Below are 18074 nucleotides of genomic sequence, written 5' to 3'. Positions count from 1 at the left end.
GTTGACAGCCTTCTTTTGGGCTAAATGACAAATTCAGATTCAGATTATTTTATTGTCACAGCTTTTTTAAATGTACATACATTTAAAAAAACGTGAATGCCTGTTTTTCCCGGCTCCTTAACCGTAGCAGATTTGTAGAGATATATACACAACTATATGATACAAGGTATACACCAAGGTAAAATAATATATATATATTCTACAGTGTACGTAGCAGCAATGTGTGTGTGTGTGTGTGTGTGTTGTGTGTGTGTGTGTGTGTGTGTGTGTGTGTGTGTGTGTGTGTGTGTGTGTGTGTGTGTGTGTGTGTGCGTGCGCGTGCGTGTGTGTGTGTGTATGTGTGTGTGTACGTGTGCTGGTGTGGTGTGTCACTGAAGGTACTTTTGTGTGTATGCTCATGTGATAGTCAGTATCATCCGTCAGTAGTCTGTTTGCCCGGTGGAAGTACAGTAGCTGTTCAGTATTCTCTTGCATGTGGACCTGAGACTGTGGTACCGTCTGCCAGACGGCATGAGTTTGTGGTTTGGGTGGCTGGGGTCTTTCAGGATCATGTGTGCCTTGCTGATGTACTGCTCTGTGCATATACTGCCTATGGTGGGTAGTGTTCTTGCATCTGCAGATCTCTGTACTCTGCTACACTCTGTAGAAGGCCCTCAGGATGTGTGGCCCCATGCCAATTCTCCTGTCTCCTGAGTTGGTCGAGGCGTTGTTGGGTATTTTTTCTTTACCACATGGCCGGTGTGCACTCCCCAGTCCAGCTTCTTGGTGATGTGACCCCTGAGGTATGTAAAAAAAATAACCATCACACACACACGCGCACACACGCACGCACGCAGAGCAGACGCGTGGCCCGACAAGTGTACCCCCTGAGGGCCCGTAAGCCCCAACCAGGGAGGAGGGGAGTCCCGTCCACCCGCCCGTTCTAACGAAGGGGGAGAGGCAGTCAACTCCACCAAAGTGTGAAAAAGGGGGAACCAGAGACCCCTGAAAAACGCACAGCACAGGCGGGACCACGTGTGACACATCACCCCGCGGCGTGGCACACACCTACACACCCCCTGCTAGCCCACCAAATGGCGGGACGCAGGAGAGGTCCCAGACCTCAGAACCGCCTGGGAGACAGAACCCCCAGTCATGTCCACGAGGTAAAACTTAACGAAGGGACCCAGGGAGGACCAGGAGGCCGCAGCACAAATGTCCTCCACCGAGGCCCCCCCTAACAGGGCAGCAGCCAGAGGGGGGACCCGTCCAGCCAACGTGCAGCAAAAGGCAATGCCCGCGCACAACCAATGTGACAGGTGCTGCTTGGACAGGTGCTTGCTCTATTATATGTTGTACTACTGTATTGCACATCGTTGCGGGCAAGACCACCCGCATTTCATTGTATACTTGTATGTCGTGACAAATAAAACTCTTGACTTGACTTGACTTGGACAGCGCCTTACCTGCGCAAGGGCCACCATAACAAACAAACAGTTGAACGGAAGCCCTGAGAGCCCGAGTCCAGTGCACGGACAGGACACAACAGGTGAAGGCCCGCCTCCAACTCACTAGCGTGAGGAGGCGGACGAGGTTGCACCGAGAGAGCACACAGCTCACCCACGCGTTTAGCGGAGGTGATGCCCAAAAAGAACGCGGTCTTCAAAGACAGCAGATCCAATGGCGCCTGCTCAAGAGGCTCAAACGGGGCCTCCGACAACCGGCCCAGGACCAGTTGGAGGTCCCACTCGGAGACAGAGAGCGTTCCACAGGCTTGAGACGCTAGAGCGCCAAGCAGGAATGTTCCACGAGAGGGTGGCTGAACAACGTTCCGCCCCCACTCTCGACCATACGCCACTCCCCAGCGTAAGCCGTGGTAGAGGACGGAGCGTGCGCATACCGGATAGCGTTAACCACAGAATAGTCAAGACGCATCCCCACCAGATTCACACTGTCAGCAGCCAAGCCTAGAGGCTGCCCCAGAACAAGAGGCAGAACAGAGTTCCGCGTGCCTGAGAGAGGGCCCGCGGTGACCAAGGAACAGGCCCCGGCGGGCCCACCAAGAGCTGAATCAGGGCCGGGGACCACACAGCTGAGCCCCGGCCCGGCGCGACCAGGACCAAGTCCCGCGCTCCCGACGTACCCGCCCCAACAGCTGAGCTATCAGGTGTAAGGGGGGGAATGCGTACAGAATCCCGGACGGCCACGGAATCGGTCCCAGACCTGCCCGACTATGTCTGGACGTAGTCCCCACTCGTCAGGGTGAGGACCGCCCGCGACATCACACCTGCACCCACATTCACCCTGCCGGGGATGTGGAAAGCCCTCAGCCAGAGCTCGACCGCCGCCCGGTGCAGACGGGGGGAGCGCACTCCTCCCTGTCTGACAATATACGACGCTGACGTCGTGTTGTCCGTCCTGACCAAAACATGCTTGACCACCACAAGGTGGTCGAGCCGTTTGAGGACCAGAAGGACTGCCTTCAATTCCAACACATTGAATGTAGCGCAGACTGGGCAGCATGGTCTTGCCAGCTGCCCCCTACTGCATTGGCCCGACACGTCCCCCCCCCATCCCATGTGGGAGGCGTTGGTAACCGTGACGTGTGATAGCCTGCTGCCCACGGGGACCCCGCAGGTGAGGGCACCAGACCCTCCCCAGAAGAGGAGGTCCCCCAGTACTGACATGGGAACCTTCAGCCGCTTCCACATGTCTCACACCGGGTCCATTTCCATACTGGAAAAAACCACCTCTGCATCCTCCTCATGAAGAGGAGGCCAAGAGGGACCCCAGCAGCAGGCGCATCACGGACAGCGCCGTAACCATCCTAGGACGAAACCTCCCGAGCGTGCCAAGAACCAACCACTCGCCGCCGCTCCCATATAGACCTTGAGCTTAGAAAAAGCCCAAGTACTCCACCCGTTGACTGTGAAGAGGAGAACTCTACTTCCAGTCTACAGCAAAACCCAGGCTGGTGAGACACCACCTGCCTGGTATGAGACCTGGTGATCTACCCTGACCGGCCAAGGACCAGAACGTCGTCCAGGGCAGAATACAATTTGTAACCCCCGATGACGCAGAGGCCCCAGCGCGGTCTCCACGCACTTGGTGAAGATGCGGGGAGCCAGAGAGTAGCCGAACAGCAGCCTCTGGTACCCGCACGCTAAGCCCTGCAAAGGAAGCGTAGGTAAGCCCTAGGATGGAAGATCGGGATGCGAATACGCATCCTACAGGTATATGGAGGTGAACCAGTCCCCCACCTGACAGCGTCTAACAGGTGGGAGACGGTCAACATTCTGAACCTTCCATGGGACAGGTCCAGTATGGGTCTGACCCCCCCCCCCCCCCCCCCCCCCCCCAATTTCTCGGGCACCAGAGAATACCGGGAGGAAATGCCACGCATCGCGTCCTCCTTGGGACCACGATGATGGCTTGCTTCGCCAACAGAGATTGGATCTCGTCGGCCAGAGCTGTCACTGCTGTTGACCCTGACAATAGGGTCTGTACCAAACCTGAAAACGGGTGGGGTTGTGCAAACTGCAACACAAGTCCCCGCCTCAGCGTTCTCTCCATCCACCTCGACATATGGCACTGCTGTAGCCATTTGTGATGATAATCCCAAGCGCACCCGCCGCCACTTGGCGCCGGTCCGCCAGGAACCGTAGATAGGCGGCCCGGTCCCACCCGCTGTGCGTTGCCACCCTGGACTCGCCAACCGTGCGAGCAGCGCGTCTCGTCTCGAGCATCGCATCCTGACACTACCAACGAGGCAAACGCACCCAAGGGGGGACCCCAACAGAAAGGGCCGGTTTGATACGGGGGAAGCTGACATCACACTGGGTGACAAAAGCTCCCCCACTGAACACCTCCCCATCATGGATTGCTGAGGAACTGTTCTACAGCTGGACATGCAAGGCGTGAGGTCCCCACACTGCCCGATAGGGTGGGTTCCTACACACCGTAGCCCTCCAGTGATATTACTACCACCCAAATCACGCGCGCCTGACTGATCACCGCCGGTCTTCCGGCCGTGGTAGGCACTAACATGATACCCGGCCTGGCGAGGGCGGGGCTGGGGGAACTCGCGCTGCGACCCCCTGGGCCTCGAGTTCCCCCGCTGACAACCTTCGTCGTTGACAGACACAACACCAGGCTCACCAAACACAGACGCAGAATGTGTGGCGTGGGAGCCGCTTGACAGCACAGCATTCTCATGGACAGACCCAGGCCTAGCCAGCAACTGGGTGTCAGCCCCTGTCCCCATGAGAAGCGAAACGTGGGGCCGCTCGTGCTTCACTGAAGGCACGCAGCCCACAGCCAAAGGGAACAAATCAGAGCCCGTATCCCGCTGGTGTTGGGGGGGGAGTGACCGGAGAGCGAGCTAGACACAGCTAGACGGCAACGTTTTTTTAGGGCGTGCTCATCTAATGTAGCCGATCCCTTGGCCGCCAAGGCTGTCGGCCTTGTGATCACCTGTTGTCTTTGTGTCCAGGGTACCTCAGGTGGGGGAAACATGGCCGCTGGTTGGGGGCCTCGCCACAGCCGCTGGCGAGGCCGCGCCCTCACCTCTGGCTGCGCGGCGTGAGGCGATGTGGGGCCTAGGTCAAATACCGCCTGCGCTCCTGCGGAAAGACCAAGAGTCCCTCTGCGAAGAGGGGAGCCCTGAGGAGGGAAAAACCTTCTCTCCTCCTCAAGGGGAGACTGATCCAACCAAAGATGTCTGTAAACAAGCATTGACAGCATCCTAGCCCTCCCTGCGGTTATAGCTTGTGGCTAGGTCAAAAGCTAATAACCTCAAAACCTTGCGCGATGTTTCGACGTCGGCTGGCCCTAGGGCCCCACCACCGACACCATTTTTGACAGAAAAAACAGCAATTCGAACAATGTTGCTAGTCGCTGATAATTCTATACCGCGGCGGTATAGGCTTTAACAGCCCACCAGCCACCTGCCGGGCCGACTCGCCTCATGGCGTCAGCCGGGCGGGACACCATTCCACCATGTCAGAGGCAAAGGACTGATGCCACCTGCTTCACAAGCACGGAGCACCAGTTCAAGTTTCAAGTTCAAGTTTCTTTAATAGTTGTCATACAGAAGTACAGAATACTTTTGTACAAAATGCTTCTTACTGTTGCGCTCCAGAGACTGTGCAAGACAAGATAAGTATGAAATAAAAACATAGTAAAATTAGAAGTAAAAAAGAGGTCACAGTGTTCAGTTTAGACATATGTACAATGTTCGATGCAGAATAGACGTAGTTACCATACAATATACAATACTGTGCAGTGTACTAATATACAATACTATATAGTGCAAGGCAGAAATGGAGAAATGGGACGAGGTGCAATTTAGGTACAATTCACAGTAGGTGTACGAGTTGTAGTGCAAATCCTTTATCAATAAATATAAAGTGTAAGTGTGTTTGTGTGATCTAAAGTGTGGAGAGTGGGTGCTGCAGTGTGTTGTTTGTTTGAGTGAGTGTGTGCGTGTGGGTGTGTGTGCTGTGTGCATTTGATGGTTGTTGCATAGTGATTATTGTTCGTTTAGCGATTATTGTTCGTTTAGCAGCCTGTCTGTCTGTGGTGGCTGCAGACAAAATACTACTACTAGTGAAGCACTGCCTCACTAGTAGGTATGCAGCAACCTCCACTGTGGTGTGCACCCATGAAGGGGTAAATGAATAAATGAACGAAAACTCCACTAACATACTGCAGAATGGGCTAGCCCATACACACAATTGTTAAGGGGATGCAGACACAATTCATGAAGTGAAGGGGTTAATGTAAGGACAGCTGAAGTGAAGGGGGTTAAAGATGAAGTGAAGGGGTTAATTTAAGAGATGAAGTGAAGGGGTTAATGTAAGGAGAGATGAAGTGAAGGGGTTAATTTAAGAGATGAAGTGAAGGGAGTTAATGTAAGGAGAGATTAAGTGAATGGGGGTAATTTAAGAGATTAAGTGAAGGGGTTAATGTATGAGATGAAGTGAATGGGTTAATGTAGAGATGAAGTGAATGGGTTGATGTAAGGAGAGATGAAGTGAATGGGTTAATGTAAGGAGAGATGAAGTGAAGGGGTTAATGTAAGAGATGAAGTGAATGGGTTAATGTAAGAGATTAAGTGAAGGGGTTAATTTAAGAGATGAAGTGAATGGGTTAATGTGAGGAGAGATGAAGTGAATGGGTTAATTTAAGGAGAGATTAAGTGAAGAGGTTAAATTAAGAGATGAATTGAAGGGGTTAATTTAAGAGATGGAGTGAAGGGGTTAAATTAAGGATAGATTAAATGGAGGGGTTAAATTAAGGATAGATTAAGTGAAGGGGTTCATGTAATGAGAGATGAAGTGAACGGGTTAATATAAGAGATTAAGTGAAGGGGTTAATGTAATGAGAGATGAAGTGAAGGGGGTTAATGTAAGAGATTAAGTGAAGGGGTTAATGTAATGAGAGATGAAGTGAAGGGGTTAAATTAAGGATAGATGAAGTGAAGGGGTTAATGTAATGAGAGATGAAGTGAAGGGGTTCAATTAAGGATAGATGAAGTGAAGGGGTTAATGTAAGGACAGATGAAGTGAAGGGGTTAATGTAAGAGATTAAGTGAAGGGGTTAATGTAATGAGAGATGAAGTGAAGGGGGTTAATGTAAGAGATTAAGTGAAGGGGTTAATGTAATGAGAGATGAAGTGAAGGGGTTAAATTAAGGATAGATTAAGTGAAGGGGTTAATGTAATGAGAGATGAAGTGAAGGGGTTAAATTAAGGATAGATTAAGTGAAGGGGTTCATGTAATGAGAGATGAATTTAAGGGGGTTAATGTAAGAGATTAAGTGAAGGGGTTAATGTAATGAGAGATGAAGTGAAGGGGGGTTAATGTAAGAGATTAAGTGAAGGGGTTAATGTAATGAGAGATGAAGTGAAGGGGTTAAATTAAGGATAGATGAAGTGAAGGGGTTAATGTAATGAGAGATGAAGTGAAGGGGTTAAATTAAGGATAGATGAAGTGAAGGGGTTAATGTAAGGACAGATGAAGTGAAGGGGTTAATGTAAGAGATGCAGTGAAGGGGGTTAATGTAAGGAGAGATGAAGTGAAGGGGTTAATGTAAGAGATGCAGTGAAGGGGGTTAATGTGAGGAGAGACGAAGTGAAGGGGTTAATGTAAGAGATGCAGTGAAGGGGGTTAATGTGAGGAGAGATGAAGTGAAGGGGTTCATTTAAGACAGGGGTCAGCAACCTTTTTGACATGGAGTGCCTGTTTGAAATATAGTTGTAACTAGTGTGCCTCAACAATATTCCATGCACCGTACATTTTTTTTCTCATAATCAGGTCTTTTTAATGATCATTTTTACATTATTTCATCATTATTGTTATTGTTATTATTAACAATATTATTATGATGGTTGTATCAACCCTAAATCTGAGTTGGGGGGGGGGGGGGGGGGAATGCAATGCAGACAAACAGCTGCATACAGTGCGACCATTTCACTCACATTTGCCCATTCATTTTTGGACACATCACACACCATCGGTGTGTGTACTGTACGTGTGCTGTCATAGCTCCACCTACAGGCCTAATGGAGAACACCAGGAGAACACCAGGATGTGAATGGAGGGTGAATGTGAGGTATATTGTGTAAATAAGTTTTGATTGATCGCAAGACTACACTGTAAAAAAATAAATAATAATAAGTTACCAGAACTTAAAAATATTGAGTTCAGTTACTGTGCATTAAGGTTTTCAGTTTTCAATCCATAATAAGTTAACAGAAAAATAAGTACACAACCACATTATTTCAACCTAATAAAACTATGTTTATTGTCATTGTTTTAAGAACACAAGTTGACTTGGTAATACTCACATTTTGAGTAAAAAAAATGGCTTTTAACATGTGCAATGTTCAATGAAATAGAAAAATAAATAATACAATTTGTTGATTAATCCTACTGGTCACAATGGTGACCGTAATAATGTTTTTGTTATAAGGCTCTGCAAATGTTACTGAATGATGTAGCAATGTATTTCCAGCTAAATTGAAATAATAAACAAATAAAGGGTCTCAATTAAATATGTGGTTTTTTTATTTGATTTGATATTTTTTATTTTCGTGTCTTACATACAGATGTATGCCCAGCCCATATGGGCTTACAAGACACATAACAATAAGTATATAATAATATACTTTACCAATTACTTAACAAATTACATAGACCAAGATGGCCATAAAAAAAGAAAAATACAAGAAAATACAATAAAACGTAATATAACACAAGCTGTACTCAATGTAAATAAACAGAAAAACAGAAAAACAAGGTGAATTCAAATACAATTATATAGGATACAGTGTGTTTTGTCTCAGGTGCCATGCCTTCTCCAAAAATCCTGCAAAACCGAAGATGTCCTCCACAAAAAAACAACTCAACATACAGCTCTCAGACTGCCAAAACAAATCTGGGTTTGCAATTTGAATTTTTTCAAATAAAGCCCTCCTCAAAGTGGTGTACAAAGGGCAATAAAAAACAAAATGATATTCATCCTCCACCACTCCCAGATCACACAGAACACACAGCCGCTCCTCCTCAGGTTTACCCTGGAATCTACCCACTTCCACAGCCAATGGCAGGGTGCCAGACCTCAACTGGGCACACAGAGACCTCCGTCTTCTCTTTAAGTTTAACATTACATAAGGTTCAGTAAAATACTCATTTTTAATTGCAATATATTTTCTAAGTTTAGGTTTTTTCAAAATCTCCACCTTCCACTTATCCTGATGGATTGTTGATAATTTTGTTTTAATTATGTGAACCTTACACTGCAAATTGTTCATAAAAATCATACTCAAGTCAGTAGAAGAAAAAATCATAGACATCTCTCTTGACCAGGGATGACCGTGTGCTCTGTCCCAATTAAAAATCTTTTTAGTCACCCTGCCATTTGGCAGCTGGACCAGGCGGTTCCATAACCTCACCATTTCACCCTTTTGCTTGACCAAGCAAGAATCCCACCCCATGTCCCCTTCTATAGCCCCTTTTGGTGTGTATTTATGGACTCCTAAAAAGTATCTTATGGCCCGGTTCTGGATCGCATTACATTCAGGAGCATCATCAAAACCCCATACTCCAGCAGCATAAAACAAAACAGAACCCACCATTGAATCAAATAATTGTGTATATGTTGAAAACCCAAGGTCAGTGCACACTTTCATTTTACTCAACACGCCCCCTAGCGCCCTTCCTGCTGACTCAGACATTATTTTCCTTCCTTCTATGAAGCACATGTACTCATTAAAGGTAAAACCAAGATATTTATAAGAATGTGTGTAAATCAGAGGCGTTGGTCCAAATTGAAACTTATGACTACTCTGCTGTTCGTGTTTTTTCCTAAAGTGCATAATCTGTGTTTTTTCACTGTTAATCGCAAGTCTCCATTTCATGCACCAAGAACTCATAATATTCAACATGTTTTGTAAATTTGCTTCATTTTCTGCAAACAAAACAATATCATCAGCGTACAATAAAATACTTAGGATTATATTATCTATTGGAATACCAAGATTGGCTTGCTTGATTTCTTGCGCCAGGTCATTAACATAAAGGGCGAATAAAGTAGGAGAAAGCACATCCCACTGTTTTACACCGAATGGTGTGGGGAACCAGCCGGTCCTAACATCATTCAGCTGCAGACAGGCAGATGGGGCCTTATACAGGCTTTTGATAGCCTTATAAAATAGTCCATCAATACCAGAACAGATTAATTTATAGTCCAAAAGCTCTCTATTAATCCAGTCAAAGGCTTTTTTAAAGTAGGCTTTTTTTTTGTGGTAGTAAAAATAAGCTGTGGGAGGATTTCAACAAGATAAATGCGACAACAGTGCAAAATATTTCACTATAATATTTCAACGCATTTTTTTTTTTTTTTTTTTTTAATGCCTAGGGTTTCCTACCCCTGATTTAAGAGATGAAGTGAAGGGGTTAATGTGAGGACAGATGAAGTGAAGGGGTTAATGTAAGAGATGCAGTGAAGGGGGTTAATGTGAGGAGAGATGAAGTGAAGGGGTTAATGTAAGAGATGCAGTGAAGGGGGTTAATGTAAGGAGAGATGAAGTGAAGGGGTTCATTTAAGAGATGCAGTGAAGGGGTCAATGTGAGGACAGATGAAGTGAAGGGGTTAATGTAAGAGATGCAGTGAAGGGGTTAATGTGAGGAGAGATGAAGTGAAGGGGTTAATGTAAGAGATGCAGTGAAGGGGGTTAATGTAAGTAGAGATGAAGTGAAGGGGTTAATGTAAGGACAGATGAAGTGAAGGGGGTTAATGTGAGGACAGATGAAGTGAAGGGGTTAATGTAAGAGATGAAGTGAAGGGGTTAATGTAAGGACAGATGAAGTGAAGGGGGTTAATGTAAGGACAGATGAAGTGAAGGGGTTAATGTGAGGACAGATGAAGTGAAGGGGTTAATGTAAGGACAGATGAAGTGAAGGGGGTTAATGTGAGGACAGATGAAGTGAAGGGGTTAATGTAAGGACAGATGAAGTGAAGGGGGTTAATGTAAGGACAGATGAAGTGAAGGGGGTTCATGTGAGGACAGATGAAGTGAAGGGGTTAATGTAAGGACAGATGCAGTGAAGGGGTTAATGTAAGGACAGATGAAGTGAAGGGGTTAATGTAAGGACAGATGAAGTGAAGGGGTTAATGTAAGGACAGATGAAGTAAAGGGGGTTAATGTGAGGACAGATGAAGTGAATGGGGTTAATTTAATAAGAGATGAAGTGCTGCTTCAGGATCAAACAGATCAGGCCCTCAGAACACGGACGAGCCATTAGCTGAAGATGGAGTGAGTCGAGGGGAGTTGCCGGTATTGACGTGGTCTGCTGACACCCTGAGGGATCTCATAATGGATTCCTCTCGTGTCCCGTCGCCATCACTCAACTAAAGCGTGAAAGGCATTGTTTTGTCAAGATGAGAAAAACTGTGTGAGCAAGTGTGTGTGTGTGTGTGTGTGTGTGTGTGTGTGTGTGTGTGTGTGTGTGTGTGTGTGTGTGTGTGTGTGTGTGTGTGTGTGTGTGTGTGTGTGTGTGTGTGTGTGTGTGTGTGTGTGTGCATGCGTAGTGTTTAGGAGCGCCGACTGTCAACTGGAAACCTGGATCATGAGGTGTTCATTAGATTTTCAACGCTTCAATGCACATTTCAGATGACCTATTTCCTCTTCATAAGACTGTATTATACTGTAATTTCTTATTCATAAGACAAGACCCAGGGAGAGCAAGTTAAAGAGAGAGAGAGAGAGAGAGAGAGAGAGAGAGAGAGAGAGAGAGAGAGAGAGAGAGAGAGAGAGAGATCCATATGCACCAGAAGAACATACACAAGAACATCGCACATTCCTCCTATTCTACATTATATGGTGTTCTATATGGTTTTCTACATGGTGTTCTACATGATACATGGTGTCTTATCAATGACATTTAAGACCCACCAGGGGTCCTGACAGGAGTAGTTTGTCCATAAGTCCTGCCCTTTAGAAAACACTTCAAACATTTGTTTTGGCCATGTATTACTCTTAACATATTTAAAATAGTTAAAAAGTAGGGCAAATATAACTTTCAAATCAGAGAGACCAAGTTCATGCAGCTCCCTTAGAAGCGTCATTTTTGTGCCCCTTTAATTCAACTGAACGTACGACGGCCAAACACATGTTGAAACATTACAAACATGTTCACGGACACACTTTACAAACATGTTCAAAGGCGGCCAACACGATGGAGTAAACATAAGAACACACTGTGACATGGACTTCAGGTCCATATACCTCCCAGCCCCGCCCTATCTTCATAATGTGTGCACCCTCTCGCAAAAACAAACTGTTCCCTACCCTGAAGTTTCAAGTTTCTTTAATAGTTGTCATACAGAAGTACAGAATACTTTCATGCAAAATGCTTCTTACTGTTACGCTCCAGAGACTGTGCTAGACTGTGCTAGACAAGAACAATCCTCATCACTGGGATTAATTTGGTCTCGATTGTAGAGGGGCATGCAGGGGGGAGGGGGTACACCAATGAGGCTAAATGGAGGTGAGGACACAGTAGCCACTGTATCCTTTGAGAAAGTGGGGTATGATGCACAATGCAGAGTTAAAATCAGTCAGCATGATCCATTAAATCTGGCACTGCAGCACTCCGACAGTGGAGTTTGTGCCATCGGGTGAATAAATTATAGCCTTAGGATACATCAGGAAGTCAGATGGAAGTCAACAGCAACCCATCAAGTTAGTTTGAGGTGAAATTGTTCCATTTTTAATGTGAGGCGATGATGGCCTTGGGCTCCTGGGTCGGCTGAGGATGGATAGAGTTGTCGTTTCTCTTCTCCTCTCCTGTATTCATGTGGATGTATCAATGTCAACACAGTCGCTACTGCCTCAGTTCCACGGAAATATTCGTAGTGCATAGTGTGTGTGTGTGTGTGTGTGTGTGTGTGTGTGTGTGTGTGTGTGTGTGTGTGTGTGTGTGTGTGTGTGTGTGTGTGTGTGTGTGTGTGTGTGTGTGTGTGTGTGCATGTACCACTATTACTTGTGTTTGATCGATCTTGCAAAGATGAGTTTGATGAGGATGAAGTCCATGACAAGGTCCAGCCTCAGAGCCGGGCATATACACAATATCGTGGGCTTGTCTGTCATAGAGTGTATTGATCCATATCTGGAAGCTATACCTGACTATACTGCCGGACCTTGACATTGGAGAGGTTCATCTTGGGTGTTTTGTAAGACCCTATTCAACCACACGGCTTCAGGCTTTTGCATGAAGCAGACACTCCTTTTATTACTAATAGGGATGTCAGAGTTGATAACGCCATCTATCTATTGTATATCAAATCAAGCGCTCCTCATTCTATTACATTGTCTGACCAATCACAGGTTCACTCACACATTCACACACCGATGGCAGAGACAACTGTGGAAGGTGCCAACCTACTCATCGGGAGCGGTTAGGGGATAAGTGTGTTGCTCAAGGACACTTCGACACACTGCCCGGGAGGAGCTAGAATCTAACCGGGATCCTTGCTATTGCCAGACGACCGCGCTACCTCCTGAGCCACTGTCGCCCCAATGAAGGTGTGAAGAGCATGTTCAACACCATCCCCTCCCTCCCCACAGAGGAAAGCAATCAAATATAATTCCACACCAGCCAACACTGGTCATGGTAATGTCCCTTATCATTTCTCTCGTTAATCCTCTCATTAATAATGAACAGGCGTATTTGCTGTGAGCTGCATTACACATTCCTTCGCACATTCCTATTAAAATATACATATATATATAGGAGTGTTATAGGCAAAAATAATATGTAGTGAATATTTGCTGGTAAACTCCACCGTTATTTTGGCTGTAGGCAGGGGAGTAGCTGGGGGGGGGGGGGGGGGGGGGGGGGGAGGGGGTCAGAGAACACTATTATTATCTTTTTATTAATATGGTTTTATTATTATTCATTGAAGATGAACGCAATGCGACATCCTTTACTAGGCTCACCCACCAACAGTTCAGGTGCTGAACTGCTGATCCGAATGTATAGGTAAAAACCATATTATGCGTTTTCATCAATAAATAAATGCCCTAAATCTTTTTACGCACGCTCGCATGGATTGGGGGCCCATAAATAGATTTTTTCATGGGGCCCAGAATCTCCAGCTACGCCCCTGGCTGTAGGACAAGCTGTATAATGTGTCTCATCACAGAAATGTCAGAGAGGGAGAATGATTGGATCCATCCGCAAAGCTGTTGCTTCTGTCATTTTCTACCTGTTCATTGACGAATCAATGTAGCTGCAGCCTTGTCTTTTACATTATTCAATGTGGTCATTACCCATTGTTGTGCTTTTTCTGATGAGAACATGCTGTCGTCTGACATGTCAAGACCTGCAGATGAAAGCTGTAACATCTGTACCAGCGGAGGTTGAAAGGTTAACCAAGTTCTACTGATTGATTAGACACAAATAAGCTTGCTACTTCATTTGTATCTAGCCTACCGTAGCTCACATTACCAAGCTAATGTCAAGCCCTTCATTGGTAAGTGTTTATTGTTTTTTCATTCAAAACCTATGACACAATTAACAGATGTGTTTAACATATATGGGTGAATTAGAACATTATATTATGCAAACACAATGACCATATCCATCTGCACCTGCAGAGTGAGGCTGATCAGTGCTGCACAGATTTCAGCACCATATAGACGGTGGACAGCTCCCCTTCACAAAGTATAGGCAGAGAGAGAGAGAGAGAGAGAGAGAGAGAGAGAGAGAGAGAGAGAGAGAGAGAGAGAGAGAGAGAGAGAGAGGGGACCCCCACACACACACCTACAAGGCAAACTACACATGCCTGAATAATATTTGCCCTAGGATATCGGGCAACTGTTAGTTTCAATAACTGCTGTTTTAGTGACTTTGTTTTGCATTAATAACTGACTTAGGCCTCTGTTTGTGTATGAATTGTAAGGTGAATCTGTTGTTGCATTAAAAAGTCTAATGACTAATTGTCGAACCCTGCACATAAAAACCAAATGCTGAGCCAGTTACTTTCCCCTGGCGCTGGGTCTGAACCTAGAGGAAGATGACAATTACATTTCCTATGAGTTAAGTTAAGTTGTACCTTTATTAATCTCCTTGGGGGAATTCATACTCTGCATTTAACCCATCCTAACTGGAGCAGTGGGCAGCCACACAGTGAGGTGCCCGGGGACCAACTCCAGTTGTGATGCCAGTACCTTGATCAAGAGGGCAATGGCAGGAAACCTAGCATGCATGTCTTTTGGTGTGAGAGGAAACTGAGTACCCACGCAAACATGGAGAGAACATGCAAACTCTTCACAGAAAGGCCCCCTGCTGGGGTTTGAAGACCTTCTTGCTGTGAGGCAACAATGCTAACCGCTGCACCACGCCTTTGGAAAATGTCCCTTACAAGATTTCACATAAAAAATCACATTAATCCTTTTTTTTTGCATTCACATCTAGCTTTATTGAGTAGTAATTGGTAAACATCTATATATATCGTCATCAGTTTTGTTACATATAACCCGGGGTTGTTTCAGGGCCGTGAGGGAAGTGGGGTTGACTGTTTTGTCTTGAGGAGTGGCTACCCATCGTAGCAGGACAGGGTCGGCTCACAGTGAAGGAGGTTTTATCCTGAAGTTAGATCAACAGGGAGATAGGGAGAGGGAGGCCAGGAATCATACAAGGGTAGGGACGAGGAAAGGATGGGGCTGTGAGTGGTGAAGGGAGGTTGGAAGGGGGTATGGTTGGTGGGGAAAGAGGAAGGGGAAATCTAGCAATCTAGTACTGCAGGGAGAAAGGGGAAAGGCTTCGATCAAGGAGAAGGTAGGGCACAGAGGGGGATTTCTGAAAAGGAGGAGTGGAAGAGGGTACTCCTAGTAGGGGAAATGGGTGGGGAGTGGAGGATGGCCTATAGGACAGAGATACAGGGTGGAGGAGCTTGGTGACGGTGGAGGTTAGAGGTGGTGGGATGAATGGAATGGAATGTGTGGGGTGTGGAGGGATGGGACACCAAGTGGACATTCTTGGGGTTTGAGTAGTTTGAGTAATGTGCGGAGGAGGTATTGGTGGGGTGTGGACAGCCCAGTGAAGGTGGGGGGGTAGGTAAGGTGTGGCTGTGTCCATCTCTCCGCTATGAGACACTGGTGGCCCACTGTGACTGCTGCAGGCCTGGACTCTCCTCTGCCTGGAATGATATTTAGAAATCTACAGCTGGTTCTCAGGCAATGCCGAGCCTCATCTCCTCTCCTTCCAGCAGCTTCCTGTAGGTGGCGATCTCAGCATCCAGCTTCAGCTTGATGTGCAGTAGCTCCTGGTAGGCCTGCAAGTACTTGCTCATCTCCAGCTTGGTCTCACAGAGCTGAGCCTCCAGCTGGACGATGATGCTCTCCTGGCTCCCCACCATCTCCATGTGGGACACCTCCATGTCCTCCAGCTTCTGTTCCAGGAATGCGTTGCGAGCCCTCAGACGGTCTATCTGGTTTTGGAGCTCTGTCACCTGGTTGTGGAGGTTGGTGATCTCTTCCTTCATGGTCTTCATCTGGTCCTCGTGCTTGCCGGCGTGCTCCTTGAGGGCGTCAAACTTGTCCTTGTACAATCGCTCTGCCTCCTGGGCGTTTCGGGCAGCCACAGCTTCGATTTCTAAGCGCATGTTGTGCAGGTATGCAGCCAGGTCGGGCCGATCGCCATCCAGTTCGGCAGTAATCTTGGAGTCCTCGATCTGCCTCATGAGCTCAGCCACCGCTTCATCATGCAGCATCTTGAGGAACACAATCTCGGCGACCAGCTGCTCAACACGCTTCTCCAACTCCGCCTTCTGCAGTGTGGCGTTGTCAACATCCTGGCAGAACTCCCTCAGGATCATCTCTGCTTCCTCTTTGATTGCCAGCTCTTCCTCCAGCTTGAGTCTCCACACTTCGACCTCCTCTTCAATATATCCCCTCTCAATGTCAGCAGCTCCCTTCTCGTTGGTGAGGGACTCAATCAGCTCCCGCATCTCCTTGAACTTCAGCTTGTATTCTTCTCCGATACCAGCTGCACCTCCCTTGTAACGGGCTTGCAGGGCAGCAAGCTGAGCCTGAAGAACAGCATTTTTCTGCTCAAGGGCCTGGACTTTGTCAATGTATCCCGCAAACCTGACGTTCAACTCTTGCATCTCCTCCTTCTCATCGGCATGGTGCTGGTGGATCACAGTGCCCACTTCGACAGCATTGCTCTGGAAACCTGATCGGCCTTGGCGTTCAGTGTGCGAGGATCCACGGCACCGGGATGGGGACAGGCTCTGAACCCTCATCCTGCTGTTGGAGCCGCTCACCTGCAAGCTCTTCTGGGTATAAGATGCTCCTGGCATATTGTGTTTTGTTGGGTAAATACTGGGTTTGGCTCTTTCCAATTAGAGAAGGACAGTTCCAGTACTTTAGGAGTGGCCTCTTCGTCTCTTCTCTTCTCCCTTGTTTCTCTTTGCTTGGGCCACCTTGCGACTGATGCTCTCTCAGACCGGGACCAGGGGTTTTTATGGTGCCGCAAAGAATGTCCCAGACAGCCTTGAAACTCTCACAGGGTTTTGATATGTTTTAAATGCGGATCATGACAGTCTTCCAGAGAACAGCACAGACAGTTCACATGTCATTAGCCGGTGGCCAGACGGGTGGCATCCACTCCCTGGCCCTTCCACCAAGGTGTGAAATAGTGATCAGAGCATTCAGGCCACTCAGGGTGGTTATGACGAGGGCGTCGTAAGGGAGAGAGAGAGCACCAGACGCATTGGCTAATGTGGCTATTGTGCTTTGGCAACAGGTTTTCCTGTACGACCTTCTGACACGAGCAGACTCCCTGACCTCACTCCGCTGCACATCAATCAAGAGGTCAGACACCAGGGGAAACATTCTGGAGCTCTTATCCTCCTCCTGATGGTAAGTGTAATAATAACACACCAATGTATGAGGTGCTGGTACTGGCAACAAGATACATTTTTGAAGGGATACCCCGCACACCCGACACAGCTCCATCCAGCGCTGGTGACCAAAGAACCAAAATAGAGCCATACCAAGTGCGTGGCACTCATCCCCACCCCATTTATCCATACATTTTTTATTAAAATGTTCAGGAATCTTAAACAAACAAAACCACATCCGGTTGTGAATGGTCCTGAACTGACCAGTCACTGCTGATGGGGAAAATTATTGACCACCATTGTAGCCAAGGAGCGTCTGCTCCAAAATCGATCCCAGACGGGCGCTGAGAGCTGGGGAAGGTGACACAAGAACATGAAGAAGACCATTGTTTTGATGAGAATAAATGGGAGCGGACAGCGATTTTGGATAATCATGCCAAATCTTTACTGGTACACACATTACAAAAACCTTTGTAAAACATACATTTTCTGTGGGAATTGTATACACTTTGGACCTGTACTACATAATACTTCAGGCTATGGAACCATTATGTTTTCCAGCTCCTACCTCTCAGCTGGAACTTAAAAACAGGAATCTGGCAACCAGTACACAAAACCTTTACTTCAGTGTGTTCAAACCTCTGTTTCTCTATTTCATTAGCAAGCACTCAAAGTGATTT

General features: G+C 46.9%; 1 protein-coding gene across 1 annotated transcript; it reads right to left on the bottom strand.

The window, feature by feature from the left end:
- Positions 1-15720: 15720 nt before the first annotated feature.
- Positions 15721-16851, bottom strand: LOC311243643 (vimentin-like; the record flags this gene model as incomplete). The annotated part of the gene is made up of 1 exon (XM_084332948.1): positions 15721-16851. The coding sequence occupies one exon, from the start codon at positions 16849-16851 to the stop codon at positions 15721-15723; it is 1131 nt and encodes a 376-aa protein (XP_084189074.1).
- Between the last annotated feature and the right edge of the window lie 1223 nt (positions 16852-18074).

This window comes from Notolepis coatsorum (assembly GCF_963971535.1).
Source record: "Notolepis coatsorum genome assembly, chromosome: 17".
Lineage (NCBI taxonomy): Eukaryota > Metazoa > Chordata > Actinopteri > Aulopiformes > Paralepididae > Notolepis > Notolepis coatsorum.
This window is presented reverse-complemented; position numbering and strand designations above follow the sequence as displayed.